At 42.3% G+C, this 16068-nt stretch overlaps 1 protein-coding gene across 1 annotated transcript in view; it reads left to right on the plus strand.

Moving 5' to 3' along the window:
• TADA2A (transcriptional adaptor 2A) overlaps positions 1-15589 on the plus strand; it is an 80340-nt gene extending 64751 nt beyond the window's left edge. Inside the window, exons 8-15 of the mRNA XM_066609179.1 lie at positions 207-270; positions 1911-1954; positions 3877-3987; positions 4997-5068; positions 6943-7075; positions 10191-10234; positions 12446-12519; positions 14174-15589. Coding sequence (XP_066465276.1) covers positions 207-270; positions 1911-1954; positions 3877-3987; positions 4997-5068; positions 6943-7075; positions 10191-10234; positions 12446-12519; positions 14174-14365 — 734 coding nt within the window. The 3' untranslated portion in view covers positions 14366-15589. The remainder of the gene's footprint in view (positions 1-206; positions 271-1910; positions 1955-3876; positions 3988-4996; positions 5069-6942; positions 7076-10190; positions 10235-12445; positions 12520-14173) is intronic.
• The last annotated feature ends 479 nt before the right edge of the window (positions 15590-16068 follow it).

The raw sequence follows: 16068 nt of genomic DNA on the forward strand, positions 1-16068 counted from the left end.
TCTGACTGGTCAGCAGTTTAAGCACCATGTGTCACAGCAATCTGCTTCCACTTCATACATGTGTTGTGGCGCGATAGAGGGTACTTCAAAAAGCTGATTGCTCGGTGTTCTATGCGGCAGACCCTAGCCAATCGGCCATTGATGACTTTTCTTGGGAATTCCCTTTTAATCTTCCAATACAAAATTTTTAATTTTCCATTCTGCAGCTTTAAAAATTGCTGTTGTGGACATTTACCATTCTCGATTGAAAGAGAGACAGCGGCGGAAAAGGTAGTGTTATCCCTGATTTTATTTTTTTTGTTATAATATGACAAATGTGCGTTTTACTAGCAGTTTTCACTAGCTGTTTAACATTCTATTTCAACAAATAATTTACTTGATGGGAACTTCAGCAGCATAGAAAGGGGAGGGAATGCCTCTGATGGGAAAAGATTATGTTGGTGGTGATGATTAAAACATGAGTCATGCCTTACTTAATGTGAAAGCAAAGAAACTGACCAAACTTTTATCATAGGATCGTGCAGGCACTGGAATCCTGCCTACTTAGTGTTTTGCATGTGTCAGTTTTGTGAAGTTTCATAAAAACTTACATATATAAATGTATCCTAATAGGACCGCAATCTTATTACTGCCCTGTGTATTCTTGCTCTATACAATTTCACCTCATGTTTGACTTAAAGGGGTTGTCTCGCGAAAGCAAGTGGGGTTAAGCACTTCTGTATGGCCATATTAATGCACTTTGTAATATACATCGTGCATTAAATATGAGCCATACAGAAGTTATTCACTTACCTGCTCCGTTGCTGGCGTCCCCGTTGCCATGGCTCCGTCTAACTTCGGTGTCTTCTTGCTTTTTTAGACGCGCTTGCGCAGATCTATCTTCTCCATTCGGCTTGGCATCACCGGCATTTTGGCTCCGCCCCCTTGTATGCGTCATTGCGAAGCTCCGCCCCCGTCACATGTGCCGATTCCAGCCAATCAGAGGCTGGAATCGGCACATGTGACGGGGCGGAGCTTCGCGATGACGCGTACAAGGGGGCGGAGCCAAAATGCCGGTGATGCCAAGCCGAATGGAGAAGATAGATCTGCGCAAGCGCGTCTAAGAAAAAGCAAGAAGACACCGAAGTTAGACGGAGCCATGGCAACGGGGACGCCAGCAACGGAGCAGGTAACTGAATAACTTCTGTATGGCTCATATTTAATGCACGATGTATATTACAAAGTGCATTAATATGGCCATACAGAAGTGCTTAACCCCACTTGCTTTCGCGAGACAACCCCTTTAATTTTAATAAAGATAACATTAGGCAGTATGAGCGTTGCATCACAGAGGGAAAAGGAGAAACACTGTGGTAACCTCAGAAACACATGAATAGGGCAGTTGTTAGTTACAGACTTGCTTTTTTTTAACACAATGAGGCTTATTACTAATACTGTCTAAAAGTGATGGACGGTTTAAATTTAGATTTATCAGTGATAAAACTGGCGCATTTTAAGACTATCTAGTCTCCCTTTAAACCACTTGTAAGTTTTCTTAATTTACTCCAAAATTTACACCAAAATTTAGACACAATCTAGGCCACAGTCAAAAGATTTGCCTGCAAATGTTTTAAAAGAGGTGATAAATGTGGCTCAAGCATGTAAGATGGGGTTTTCTGGAGTTATTTGTGCAAGAAAACTGTCGTATTTGGAATATTAAATAAGCCCCAATGTTTATACAGCGAGGAAGTGTTTTTAGAGAAGTGTAGAGATAGTTCAACCCAAACAGTATTGCAGTAAAAAGAATGCAAAAATTAAATCTGTTCCAAGATGTAAATGTACAAATACACATGTAGAAATAGAGTTCAAGAATATATACAATGTATGGTACATGATTGGCATTAAATAACAGTTTTTGTCCTTTTTCATAGAGTAATACGAGAACATGGTCTCATAAATCTGAGGAAATTTCAAAGTAAGTAGGTTTGCCTTGTAATCTCACAAGTTGACAATTCATTTCTAATTTCAGGGCAAATATGGCTGAACGTAATGTGCTATTACTATAGAAAAACAGAGATATAACATAATACGTTCAACTGCAGTAGAATTCCATTTATAAGATTATGCAGCAAGCTCTTATGCTCTCTGTGCATGAAGAATGGATCACCGTGTCTAATGTGACCAAGTAAAGATGGCTACCGTCTCAGACAGCTGACCATCTTTACTCATTGCTACAAGTGGAATTGCTGCTTCCTGAATCAGCGATCAACGCGATTGTCCGGTCAATTCTGACTGGCCATTGATGTCTTCTGTAGCCACAAAAAGGAAAAATGAGCCCAGGGGATGGATAATAAGGCACCAGAGGGGACTCTGCATTGTTTTGGAAAATGTCACACATTTCTGATTGGTCAGTTGCAGCTTTCTTGGGCATATAACCGATGAATCTGTGACAGAGCACATTAGACTAAGTTATTTGGTGCAGTTCTGCTAGGCAGATATGTTGGTGGCAGTGCAGTGGTGTCACTTTCCTCCCATTGCTGTTATTAATTGGTCTTTTCTGGAATTTTCTCTGGCCAGTCCAGTTAGGAACTGCTGCCAGAGGAAGCCAGCTGCCGAACTGTACTGTGCTTTGTGGTACCCCACAGCGATTTAATTCTGTTGCAATTTAAGGTCTCATTCAGACGAGCGTATTTTTTGCCCACAAATAGTTGCTCAAAAAGATCATTGTTCAAATGTAGAAAAATCACGTGAAATGAAGAAAAAGGTGCGAGCTGCATTCGCGCATAATTTGCTCGTTCACACGATCCCTGGTGCGTGCTGTGGGTTAATACAGCTCCAGAGCAGCACCAGTCCTCTGTAACACACTACCAAAGGCTATCCGGGCAATCCAGGACTCACAAAACTTCAGGCGTGCTCTAAAAACGCACCTCTTCAGGAAGGCATACCGCATCCCCTAAACCGAGTGCCCAAACTGCAACCCAAAACCTACTTATTTATCGCAGAGTGCCAACATGTCAGGGGGCGGGGCTTATCACGATGTATTTTACCCCTATCATTCTAAAAAGGACAGGGCCGCTTCAAAATAGACAGCGTGCAGGTTTTGACTGCTTTTTGGATGCGGAAACACTGCAGAATGCCCTCAGCGGAAATTTCTGTGGAAAATTCTGCAGCATTACCACATTCAAAAAGCAGACAAAATCTGCACCCTGTCTATGGTAAAACAGCCCTGCCCATTTCCACCACATGTAAACATACCCCAGCGGTAATAGTGACCCCCCCCTCTCCCCAACAATAATAGTGACCCCCACCCCACAGTGGCCCTAGCGGTAATAGTGACCCCCCCCCCCCCCCCCCCAGCAAAGCAATAAAAGTGACCCCCCCCAGCGGCTCTAACGATAATAGTGACACCCCCCCCCCCCCCTCCCCAGTATAACAGTGACACCCCACAGCGGCCCCCTGTGCAATAATGACACCCCACAGCGGCCCCCAGTGCAGTAGTGACACCCCACAGCGCCCCTCCAGAGACCCACATACTTACCCCCTCCTCCTCCTGCTAGTTGCACGAGACTGCGATATCTCCCCATTGACAACAATGGGAGACACTCCGTGATCTTCTCCAAGGTGATGTGAGGTGGTTTTGACATCAAAACGCCTCACATCCGCAGGGAAATTGCATGTTGGCTAGCATGATATTAGGCCGCAATTAACAGATTCACAGCCCAATATTGTGCTTGTCCATATGAAGTTAGCCTTACTTACACATTTAGACCCTCAAATTTCTGGGACATCGGCCATTTATTTAATTAAAGTTGGTGATGTTCTGCTGTTTTAGTTATTCTGAAACACTATAACAACTCTTCTTTTTGGGCGTGTTTTTTTTTTTTTTGTACTTTTAAGTTTTAGAAAGAAGATATTCCAAAGATGTTCAAGAACTCTACGAAACAATGAGAAGATTTGTTCGAATTTTAGGAGCGACAAACCACGATCGATTTATTGAGAGCCATGCATGTAAGCGGTAGTAATTCGCTCTTGACACTGCTGTAACACCAGAGTCCTTTTGCTTTATTGAAATTGAAAGAATGTGAAATCACTGGACAAACAATGCATCATAATAAAAGTTCTTTTTAATGAGCATTTTAACAAGGTCATAATATTGGGGGTTTTTTACTTGCCCGTCACCAATTATTTTACTTGGTTGTCAGCAGTAGTGCGATCTTTATCCCCATTATTAGCTTGTCTGAGGAATGATTTTACCTTTCTCTAACTAGCGGGAGTAAATATAGATGTAGCTGAATTTTTAACCTGTCTGTGATAACTTTCTGCAACAAGTTATCTTATCTACAGAGACTCAAAAAGCTAATGTTCTTTTATATTAACACAACACATGCCATTGTAAAAAGCAATTGATAAGTCAAATTTTGTTATGTTGTGCGGAGGGGCAGAGAGGAGGCAAAGAGGGGGTGAGAGCTCAGTGCCTGCTCCATCTCCCCCCCCCTCTCTCCTGCACATGAGGACGATGTACTGTATATCGGCTCGGCGTGAAAACCGAGCCGATATACGTTCGTGGGAATGCAGCCATAAAACACAAGTTCTCACAGTTAAAGATGCCTATCAGAACCAAAATCAAGCAATGATGAGGAAATTACTGCCTGTAGAGCTCAGAGATAGGATTACGTGGAGGCACAGATCTGGAGAAGTCTACAAAAAAATTATAGTGCACTCAAAGTTCCTAAGTACTCTGAAGACGTATGTCAATGCAAAATGTTGTTTTTTTCTTCTTTTTTTAAAAAAATGTACAAAGATTATAACATTCTGTTTATACTTTGCATTACGGGGTATTGAGTGCAAAATAATCAGGGGAAAATTAGATTTTTTAAAAAAATTTGTAGGAGGCCATAACATAACAAAATGTAAAAGAAGCGAAAGGGTCTGAAGACTTTTCACACCCACTGCATCTGATCTGTTAAATGTTTACTTTCTAAGTAAGTTAGAAAGCAGTTTGGCTTTGTTTTTGCAGTGGAATTTGAACTGCGCCGGGAAATCAAACGATTACAAGAATACAGAAAAGCTGGAATCAAAACCTTTCACAGTAAGGAAATACTCCAGTTCTTGACTCATTTATTATATTGCAGTTCAGGTGTAAATAGTAAAATGACTGATGCTGGAGAAAAATTCTAATTCCCCATAATTTTTAAAGGTGTTATCCAGAGGCCCAAAACTTATAAGGATTTGATATAGAGGTTATCCAGCCTTTTAAAATCCATGGTTTAATCTTTGGATAGGCCAGCAACAATAGGTCAGTGTGAGTCCCACTCAACAGGTTTGAAGTGACTGCGGCACTCGCACTGCAACCTTCTCAATATTTCAGGTAGGTTCATACATGCAAACACCATACTTTTTAATAACAGCAATGCAAGGTATTGCAGCATTGACCCATTCAAGACAGATGTTTACGAATGAGTGATTACGTTTGAAATGGGGAATATATATATATATATGATTTTTTTTTCTGTTCTCATGCAACTCTTTTAATGTCTTACCTAATTGTTGCCATACTGTTTGATCACATTGTTCTTCTTGCAAATGAACAGCTCCAGAAGTGTTCTTCACATCTCTTCTGCTCCACCGAAACATCATTTGTTTCAGTGAACTGAATATACAGTACATGCAGAGCGTTATGTATAACTAATGCATTGTGCAACCAATTCAAAAGCTTTGTAGTAAATGCCAAGTATTAGGCTAAGGCTACACAGTGACTTTTGACATAACAACACTAGTCTACTTCTGCATGCAATAATTGTTTTGCTCAAACATCTTTTTTTTTTCTAGCATCAAAATGCTTGCCATACCTGCAAGCATTAAAATGAATGGAAGTATATTTATTGCTCAACTAAGTTTTTTCTTGCCAAAGTTTGTCAACAGCAACTTTAGTGCATTCATTAGTTGTAGGAAAATGCACACCATGATCATACTGAAAAATCACTGCCCAAATGATACATCTGGCTTCCGCAGACGTGCCAGATATATGCGATATGTGAATCTTGAAATGCTTTGCATACATCAACAGTACAGGCAAATATAAGAAACTGTAATTTATTTTCTCTGTGAAATTCTTTCTCCATTTATCAGACTCCTTTCTTCCTGCCCTTCCTTCTACGTAACTAAAGTGTTCACTTTTTCTTTTAAAAAAAAAAAGCTAAAATATGCGCGAAAAGACCAGATAAACTAACCGCTCCCTGACAAGTCATATTTCATGCTGCCCCTAAAAGTATACGGAGAACAGAGTGGAGGAGCTGAGTAAGAGTCCATTTACGTGTGTCCGCACTCCCGTGCTGTTACACGGGAGCTAGTAATGCTGTCTCGCTCACAGAGCAGCCAGCAGGGGGGTGGGGCAGTGCAGGAGATTTCTCTTCTCTAGCAACCAGCGCTAGCCCCATTGAAAGCAATGGATAGCATCGCGGGGATGAAGGAATCTCCCACCATAGGTGTGACAGTTGTGTCAGGGGAGCGCCATGTACTGCCTATGTTTGCAATGGGGCCAGCGCTGCTGGCGCCGGCCCCATTGGAAACAATGGGCGATAGATAGCGCTGCTTTTTCTTAGCTCTGCAAGTGTGCAGTGAAGGCATCGCAAATGAGAATGAAACAGTTGAAAATCATTGGTTTCATTTTCACGCTTTTTCACTCACTCTCGCAACGCAAAATAACCTATTGCCAGTGTGAAGCCGGCCTAACTCTGAATAAAACTGAGAATCAGAGATTTAACCTGCAAAGGAGAAAACTGTTAAGGCAAAATATAAGTCCTATAATAGTCAGAAATAGCATTATTACTCATGTACACACATGGCAGCTCATTCTAGAAAGTCCTCTAAAGTGACAGATATGCTTTAATCTTTGTTTCTGTATTCTTTTATGTGTGGCAATAATTGTCTATATGATAATTTACCTTTACTATTTTGTACAAGGTTCAAAAATATATGATCGCTTAAAGAAGTCTCGGGAAGAAGAGCGTATGAAACGAAATATGCTTTCAGAAGTCCTTCAGTACATACATGATGGTAGTGCTTGCCAACAGTGGCTCAAAAGACAAGCGGCTATGTGAGTTCAGTTTGCCTGTTTTACATAGTAGTTTGTAATTGATAGAAACATTATTTCTAAAGGAGCTTTGTGACATAAAATAGTGATCATCCGTGAATGATCATGGAGTGCTAATCAGAAGCTCTGACTTAGATTTCAGTGTACTTAACCCTTTAGTCACTATCCATTTGTGGTTTTATAGCAGTTGCTAAGGGTCCTTGGGCTAGGCCACCACTTTTTTACGGGAGTCTTATGCCACAATCAACTGGTGCTCCACTGTCTACTTAACAGCTGGACTCCTGTTGCAACAGCTAGAATCACAGCAACTTCCAATAAAGACTGTTTAAACTTAAATGCTGTGGTTAATAGCAGCTGTGGCATCTAAGTGGCTTAGAGGAAGGGGACTCCCTCTGTACTTTTGTCTCTTCCCCTTAATCCTCTTGTGTCTTGCTGCAAGAGACTTGTCAAACTACTAACAGGCATGATACATTGCAGTACATCAGTATACAAAGTATAATTTTAAAAGAACCCCCAAGTCAAAAAAATCAAAAACCTGTTTTTCCATAAAACATTTTTTTTACTTCTAAAAAAAACCGCAATATTGGATTTGTCACTTTTAAAAAGAGCAGCTGAAGTAAAATGTTCCAAAGTATAATCAAAAATGTCTCAATTTATTATACACAGTATATGTCTAAAGATTGTACAAAACAGATATGAAACAACAAGGGGCAAAAGAACTGAACAGCTGTAATACAGTGAATTCAAAAGCTTGTTATGAATAAATATAGTAAACATAATATCTAAGTACATAGCAATGTTAGTTTCACTTAAAGCAGAAAAGAAACATAAGAATAAGCACTACGTAAAAGAGAAATAAAGTAGGAGCAATTAAAGTTAACTAAGCATACAAAGAAGAAGCAGATTATTTAGCTTTTGTTCAATCTTAAAAATTGAATGCACAAACAACCCAGGAATTCTAGTAGAGTATTGTGCTGTGTTTTTCAATCTGAACCTCTCTCTTTGCCTAGCCCACTCCTTAATACCTAAAAAGCCCCCCTATTATGTTTCCCTATGCATATTCAGGCCTTAGTCAGACGGGCGTTTTTTGCCGCGATTTGCGGATCGCATGACGGATGCGCATCCGCAAATCGCGTGACCGGTGCGCGCAAGTCGCCCGCAAATCGCCCGAAAATCTGCTCCTAGCCGCGTTTCATTAGAAACGGGCCGGAGCTGTCCAGCGCATTGCATTCAATGGAGACGGCAATACAGCCGTCTCCATTGAAAGCAATGCGCTGCGGGCGAGCCCGGGATGAATTGTCGGTAAGGGCTTAAATATATAAGCCCTTACCTGCAATCCATCCTAAAATGTGTTAAAATAAAAAAAAATTGCATTCTCACCTTCTGCCTGCAGCTCCGGGCAGCCGTCCTGCAGTGGGTGTGAAGGGGGTGTGAGTCAGACCTGCCCCCTGATTGGCTCAGCGCTGAGCCAATCAGAGGCATGCCTCACTCACACCCATTCATGAATTCATGAATGGATGTGAGTCAGACCTGCCCCTGATTGGCTCAGCGCTGAGAGGCAGCAGTCACTCACCCATTCATGAATTCATGAATGGGTGTGTCAGTGAAACCGGCCTCTGATTGGTCAGGCTGTGACCAATCAGAGCAGATCATTCAGCAGGCGGGGATTTTAAAGCCCCGCCGGCTGAATAGTGCCGAGAAGCAGTTCAGGAGAACTGACAGCGGCCGCGGCTGGACTCCGGCTGCAGCGGAAAGGTGAGTATACAATTTTTTTTAATTTTAACACATTTTAGCATGAATTGCAGGGAAGGGTTTATATATTTAACCCCTTCCCGACAATTAACCCCGCGCACGCCGGCAGCCCATTGCTTTCAATGGAGCGGCTGTATTGCCGCTCCATTGAATTCAATGGGCAAACATCGTTCTTCTCTGCCACAGCTGTTACAGCTGTGGCAGAGAAGAATGATTTGTCTTCTATATGTTCTCAATGGGGTCGGCGCTGCTGCCGCCGGCCCCATTGAGCGCATATACAGAAGCGAACAGGAATCGCAGATCGCAGATAGGTGCGATCTGCGATTTTTTTGTTCTATAATTTTTCGGACGAGCGCATAAAAAGCGCTCATGTGTCCGATACCATTGCGAAGCAATGGTTTTAAAAAATCGCCGGGCGCATGCGCAAATCGCGGCAAAAAACGCCCGTCTGACTAAGCCCTCAAACTTACCTTAAATGGTAAAAAGCAAGATCAATAAATAGTAGGTCTGGTAGCAAAAATTGTGTTTCAGTTTCTGCTTATTCCCATAAATTCCTGGTTCGTGTTTATTCATATAGCGCCAACATATTCTGCAACACTTTGTCATTAATTGGAGTATTGAAACCATAAAAATTAACTCCTAGTTAAGATCTACCCCTGGTTTCAATCACTTCAATGAATTCTCATCTAAACCAGTTAAAGGGGTTGTCCCGCGCCGAAACCACCCGCACAGCGCTTACCTGAATCCCGGCGGTCCGGCGTCTTCATACTCACCTGCTGAAGATGGCCGCCGGGATCCTCTGTCTTCATGGACCGCAGGGCTTCTGTGCGGTCCATTGCCGATTCCAGCCTCCTGATTGGCTGGAATCGGCACGTGACGGGGCGGAGCTACACAGAGCTACACGGAGCCCCATTCAGAAAAGAAGAAGACCCGGACTGCGCAAGCGCGGCTAATTTGGCCATCGGAGGGCGAAAATTAGTCGGCACCATGGAGACGAGGACGCTAGCAACGGAGCAGGTAAGTATAAAACTTTTTATAACTTTTGTATGGCTCATAATTAATGCACAATGTACATTACAAAGTGCATTATTATGGCCATGCAGAAGTGTATAGACCCACTTGCTGCCTCGGGACAACCCCTTTAATAAGCGTACCACTAAACTATTCTAGACCTGCTCTCTTATTAATTATTTAGATTTCAAACATGCTCATGAAGCTATAATGTCACATCTATTACACTTCACTACCTTTCAGTAGAGATTATTTGTGTGTTCGCAGAACATTATTTGAACATTTTTCTTTTACTTGAATGCATCTTTTTATTGTACACATTTAAAATTCTTCTCCTTGTATTTTTTTTGTTTAGTGATGCCGGGTTACATCAGGTTGCCCCTGTTATTTCAAGTTCAGGTATTTATCTCTGCAGACTATACAGTAAATTCTCAATATCTGTTAGATCTGTTTAATGCATGTGAGATGTTTAAATTGTCTTGTTGCTTTATCTCTTTATTTAAGGAAACAAAATATAACACCTTAAGGCTGCCTGTCCACAGGCGTCGCGGTATCCCGCGGCAGAGCCGCTGCTGCCGGGAAGCAGGAGCCAGAGGACTTCTCTCCGCTGTGAGCCTGTCTGACAGATAGGCTCATCGCAGAGAATCACGGCAATTCGTAGCATGCTTTGATTTGCCAGCCGCGAGCGGAGAATCACTATGATTTTCCGTTCATGGACAGGGGGGCTGCGCAACGCTATGGAAAGCATGCACTGCATTCCCCGCGGGGAACGCAATGCAAAAACGCCCGTGGACAGGCAGCCTAAAAGTGGAAATCCATCCAAATAATGATCTGAAATGTCCTAGATACATGTGAGAAGATCACATTGTTCAATTCTACAACATATTTTTAGAGTGAAAAAACTCTTTTATACAATTGATCCCTTTTGCTAAGAGATTTTTTTTTTTACTGCAACTTCCTTATCGTCTTAACAGTCACATTAAAATTGGGAAATCCTTCCCCAAAATGTCGCTTTTTTTTGTTGTAGATTTTGAAACTATCTCATGCAAATATGGCACATAACTCAGTTAACTTAAAGGGGTTGTCTCGCGAAAGCAAGTGGGGTTATACACTTCTGTATGGCCATATTAATGCACTTTATAATGTACATCGTGCAGTGTAAATATGAGCCATACAGAAGTTATTCACTTACCTTCCCTGCGCTGGCGTCCCCGTCTCCATGGCTCCGTCCAACTTCAGCGTCTAATCGCCCGATTAGACGCGCTTGCGCAGAAGGGTCTTCTGCCTTTGGCTCTGTTCGGCAGCAGCGGCGTTCTGGCTCCGCCCCCTTCTACGAGCCATCGCGTAGCTCCGCCCCGTGTGCCGATTCCAGCCAATCAGGAGGCTGGAATCGGCACACGTAATGGGGCGGAGCTACACGATGACGCGTAGAAGGGGGCGGAGCCAGAACGCCGCTGCTGCCGGTATGCCTGCCGGACCGAGCCAAAGGCAGAAGACCCTTCTGCGCAAGCGCGTCTAATCGGGCGATTAGACGCTGAAGTTAGATGGAGCCATGGAGACGGGCATGCCAGCACAGGGAAGGTAAGTGAATAACTTCTGTATGGCTCATATTTAATGCACGATGTATATTACAAAGTGCATTAATATGGCCATACAGAAGTACTGAACCCCACTTGCTTTCGCGAGACAACCCCTTTAAGACAATTTTTAACCCGTCAGTGAGAGAACTAATTTTAGCCTTAGCCAGTTAATCACTTTCCCTTTTGCATTCCAGTAGTCATAGCTTTTTTATTTTATTCATCAATGTATGAGACCTTGTAATTTGTGGCACGCAGTCTATTTTTTCTAGGAACAAATTCCAGGCACACACAATTTAATGAATAAATTTAAATCTTTTCATGGAGGGCTTGTTTTTGCAACCCGACTTGTACCGTATTTACCTAAAATAGGAAACTGTCTTATATTAAATTTTGCCCCAAAAGAGGCAAAATTCTGGGGGAAGGTTGGGGGTGCGTCTATACACCTCGCCGCTGGCGTCTGTGTCCCCTGCGATGATCTCTGAGGCGCTGTGGCAGGCTGCTGTGTAATCCTACCTGCTGTCAGAGGATTCTCTCTCTGGTAACGGGGCTGTGAATTCACCCAGCTTCAGCAAGTGAGCGCTGTGATTGGATCGAGCGCCAGCCATTCACAGCTGGCTCTCGATTAACAAATCCCAGCCATTCAGTTATGTCATTCACTGAATGGCTGTGAATGATGCGGTAATATTTTTTATGTAAAACTACTTAAATGTTGCAGTTAGCAGTGACTGCAGCATCTGCGGGGTTAAACAGCCTAGAAAAATGATTAGCTGAGCAAGTGCTCATCTTTTCACTTTTACTTTTAGAAAAAAGACCCCCATATATGACAATCAAAAAGCAAATTTGCCCTTTGATTGATAAGAAAGAGGTGATATAACATGAAGAAAAGTTCATGTTACTACACGTTACAGTACATAAACTAGTACTCACTTTCCCTCGCCGTTGTCTGGGCCATTTTTTGTCAATAATATTTGCACATAATATTATGGATGTGTGAATAAGGCCTTATTAACAGGTATAATTTTACAAACAGGTAGAAGAAGTGCTCCTCCTCTAGACTTAACAGGACTTCCCGGGACAGAAAAACTCAATGATAAAGAGAAAGAGGTACGGTTTTAGTGATTTTTAAGAGGCTATCCGACCTTTTTAAATTGATGGTCTATCCTTCGGCTGCAGCCTCTTCAATGTTTACATCTAAGCACTAACCTGTTTGTTCTTAGAATTCTGGAAAAACATACATGTCTCCATAGCAGCCATAGACTCAAAATGATGGAATATTTAATTATGGCAAAGCCCTATATTAAGAATCAATGTATTTGTTAGATGATGCAAAATAGTTCCATAACTGGAATACATTTAGTACAAATGCTCCTGTGTGTAGATATTGCTGTTACATACTTGTTACAGCGCTTTCTGGTTCTTTTGATTTTCTTGCAGAATGTGCACATAATGTATGTAGTGCAGGTGAGAAGAAAACATTCTATTATTCTGATTCTTATTGACTAGCCTGCTTAATAGCAAGAATCTCTCCTCTAACTGTACAAGAGCATCCAGGTGGGATTCAGCGACTGAGCATGTATAACCACTAGAGATGAGTGAGCATACTCGCTAAGGCTAACTACTCGAGCGAGTAGTGCCTTAGCAGAGTATCCTCCCGCTCGTCTGTAAAGATTCGGCTGCCGGCACGGGTAACAGGTGAGTTGTGGCGGTGAGCAGGGGGGAGAGAGGGAGAGAGAGATCTCCCCTCCGTTCCTCCCCGCTCTCCCCCGCCAGCCCCCGAATCTTTACAGATGAGCGGGAGGATACTCGGCTAAGGCACTACTCGCTCGAGTAGTTAGCCTTAGCGAGTATACTCGCTCATCTCTAATAACCACCTTCAATGGACACATTAGGACACATTGGATATTTTAAGAGAGAATCAAAACCAGGAATCTCTAAAACCAGTATGTAACAGCAGTATTTACACAGTGCAGCATTTATATTATTTTTTAATTAGGCCTCATGTCATGTTACAGGATATATACATTAGGTGACCAGCTGGCTTGTTTATCTCAAATGTTGATCCAGGGATTACTCTGGCTGATATTATGGCATCAGAAAGGAATTTTTTTCCTCTATAGGAGCTAATTGGTTTACTGGGGTTTTGCCTTCCTCTACACCAACAAGGGGGAGGTTAAAACAGGCTGAACTAGCTGGACATTGTCTTCATTCATGTTACTATGTCCACGGGTGGTTTGGATTCTATGTGTGGATTTCCACAGCGGGAGACCTGCTGAAACAATTTGCAGGAGATCACGGATGTAATGGTTTTTCCGTGCGGATGCACTGCGGATCATCCATGAGGAAAACGGCCTTTTCCCTACCTCCCTAATTAATTTTAACCATCGAATCCGCAATACATGCGCAAGTGTATGCCATGGGAACACCCATTGACTTCTATTGAGCCCGTCCGCACGGAATCTGCACTAAAATTCAGTTGCGGATGCCCATGCTTCCTTGTGGCCATTTGAATTGCGGATTTTCCGCGCTGGTGACCCATGCGGTTTCTGCAAATCAAATCCACCGGTGGACTTTGGGCCTTAATTACTATGCCTTGTGTGATCTAACATAGAAATCCAATATTTAATCACAAAACAACACATTTTCGCAAAGTTTCTTCATTATTGATTGTAGAAGGCTCCAATAAAGCTTTTAAGTTCTGCAAACAAATAAAGATTACTGCTCTGAACATGTGTTTTTTATGTTTTGTTTTGTTTTACAGCTGTGTCAGGTGGTGAGATTGGTTCCTGGAGCATATTTAGAATATAAAGCAGCCCTTGTAAATGAGTGCAACAAGCAAGGAAGCTTACGACTGGCACAGGCTCGAGCACTTATAAAGATTGATGTTAATAAGACCCGTAAAATTTATGATTTCTTATTACAAGGAGGATACATAACAAAGCCTCAGCCATAACTCACTCATTTTATTTCTGTAGTGTTCATTAGAGACCTGACCTGGAAGTTCTTATGTACATGTTTTGGTAAACCTTTCTAAATGTGTGCAATTACAATGTAGTATCTTGCAGGTGAATAATTCTTTGAACGTGCAGCTGCTGTTTCCAACAAGCATTAGGGATGCTTAAATATAGATTAGTTCTCATAGATATGGATATATCTCAAAATTGCATTACAAGAATTTGATCCCAATTTGTTTGAACTTTTTCTTAACACACTATGGTTTTTCTGTTACCATCTATTACGAACTATTTTTTAAATATATATATGGCAGATGTATAATGCAGTGACTTACAGGTAAATGATCTATAAGAGGTACCTAACACAAAAGCACAGGTTCTGTCAACTATCCTACCAGAAAAATGATGCATGCATAAGTAACACTAGTGGCAAAGAGGATTTTAACTGAGAGTACGGTCATGAAAGGACCACTCCAGCAAATACACATTTTTCCATCCTCCACCCCTCACCTGATTGCCTGTTACACTCTGGAGGTCTCCTCTGTATATTGCAGTTACTTCCATGCAGTGCAGCCTCCTATCTGATGCCTATCGGGCATTATCTTGTAGTTGAGGTTTCTTCCTGTTTTTTGTTTTTCTTTCGCAATTCTGTACATCACATGAACGCCTACAACCTATAGGATCTGCCTGCTGGGATGACAGTGGGATTAGTACTACTCTGTATATTCACCAAAATCTGCTACAGACCATAAGTGTACAGTCAGGATACTGAGCTATTATCCCCCTCATAACTGCCTGACAGGAGCTGTGTCTGCAGCAGTTACTGCGATAGGAGTTTCTGTGCCACCCCAATAAATGTGTGATAGGGTCCAAATTATACTAACTGAAAAACTGACTTCTTGAGACCACATAAAAGCTAGTAAATCTCAGGTGGTCAACATGAGATCACAACACCTACCTGAGGAGGACAACTCCACAAGGTTTTTAAATAGAAAGGAATAACTGAACAAAGCAATAGCAGCTGACTTGCATATACTTGGGAGCTAGTTGCATAATGAATGTAAAATAATTCGACTAAGTGGCTCTTTAAATGATGAAAGACGAATTATGTTTGTATTTGTGGCTATCATAGTTAAATGCAACGCAATTTTCTCCTGTGACCACAAAATAGATATAATGTACATGTGAGCAGCACATAATTAAATAAAATTGTATTTTGTGTACATTTGCTTGGATGTATGTTTGAACATATGTCTATCATATGTTATTTTTCATTCATTAATTCAGATCAGTCACTTGAAAAAGATGGTTTTAAATAACATTTGGGGTGGTAAGGTGTTTTTGATGTTTAGTTCCCATACTACAATGACTTGTGAAAGTAATCACACACACCTCTGGCCGCCTGCAGACGGGCGGGTCGGATCCGGTGGCGAGAATTCTCGCCGTGGGACCCGACCCCAGCGCCTGCAGGGACGAGCGCGTACTCACCCGCGCTTGGCGGCCCCGGCTCCTTCATGTGCCGGCTGCCGGGCAGCCGGCGCATGCGCAGACCGGAGCCGGCGGTCGGGTGAGTGACGTTTCTGTGCGAGGCTCTGCGAGCCCCGCACAGAAATAGGACATGCCGCGGTTTGTTTGCCGCGCGACATTTCGCGCGGCCAAACCACGGCCGTCTGCATAGGAGTGCGTATTGTAATGCACTCCT

This window comes from Eleutherodactylus coqui, chromosome 1 (assembly GCF_035609145.1).
Source record: "Eleutherodactylus coqui strain aEleCoq1 chromosome 1, aEleCoq1.hap1, whole genome shotgun sequence".
Classification (NCBI taxonomy): Eukaryota; Metazoa; Chordata; class Amphibia; order Anura; family Eleutherodactylidae; genus Eleutherodactylus; species Eleutherodactylus coqui.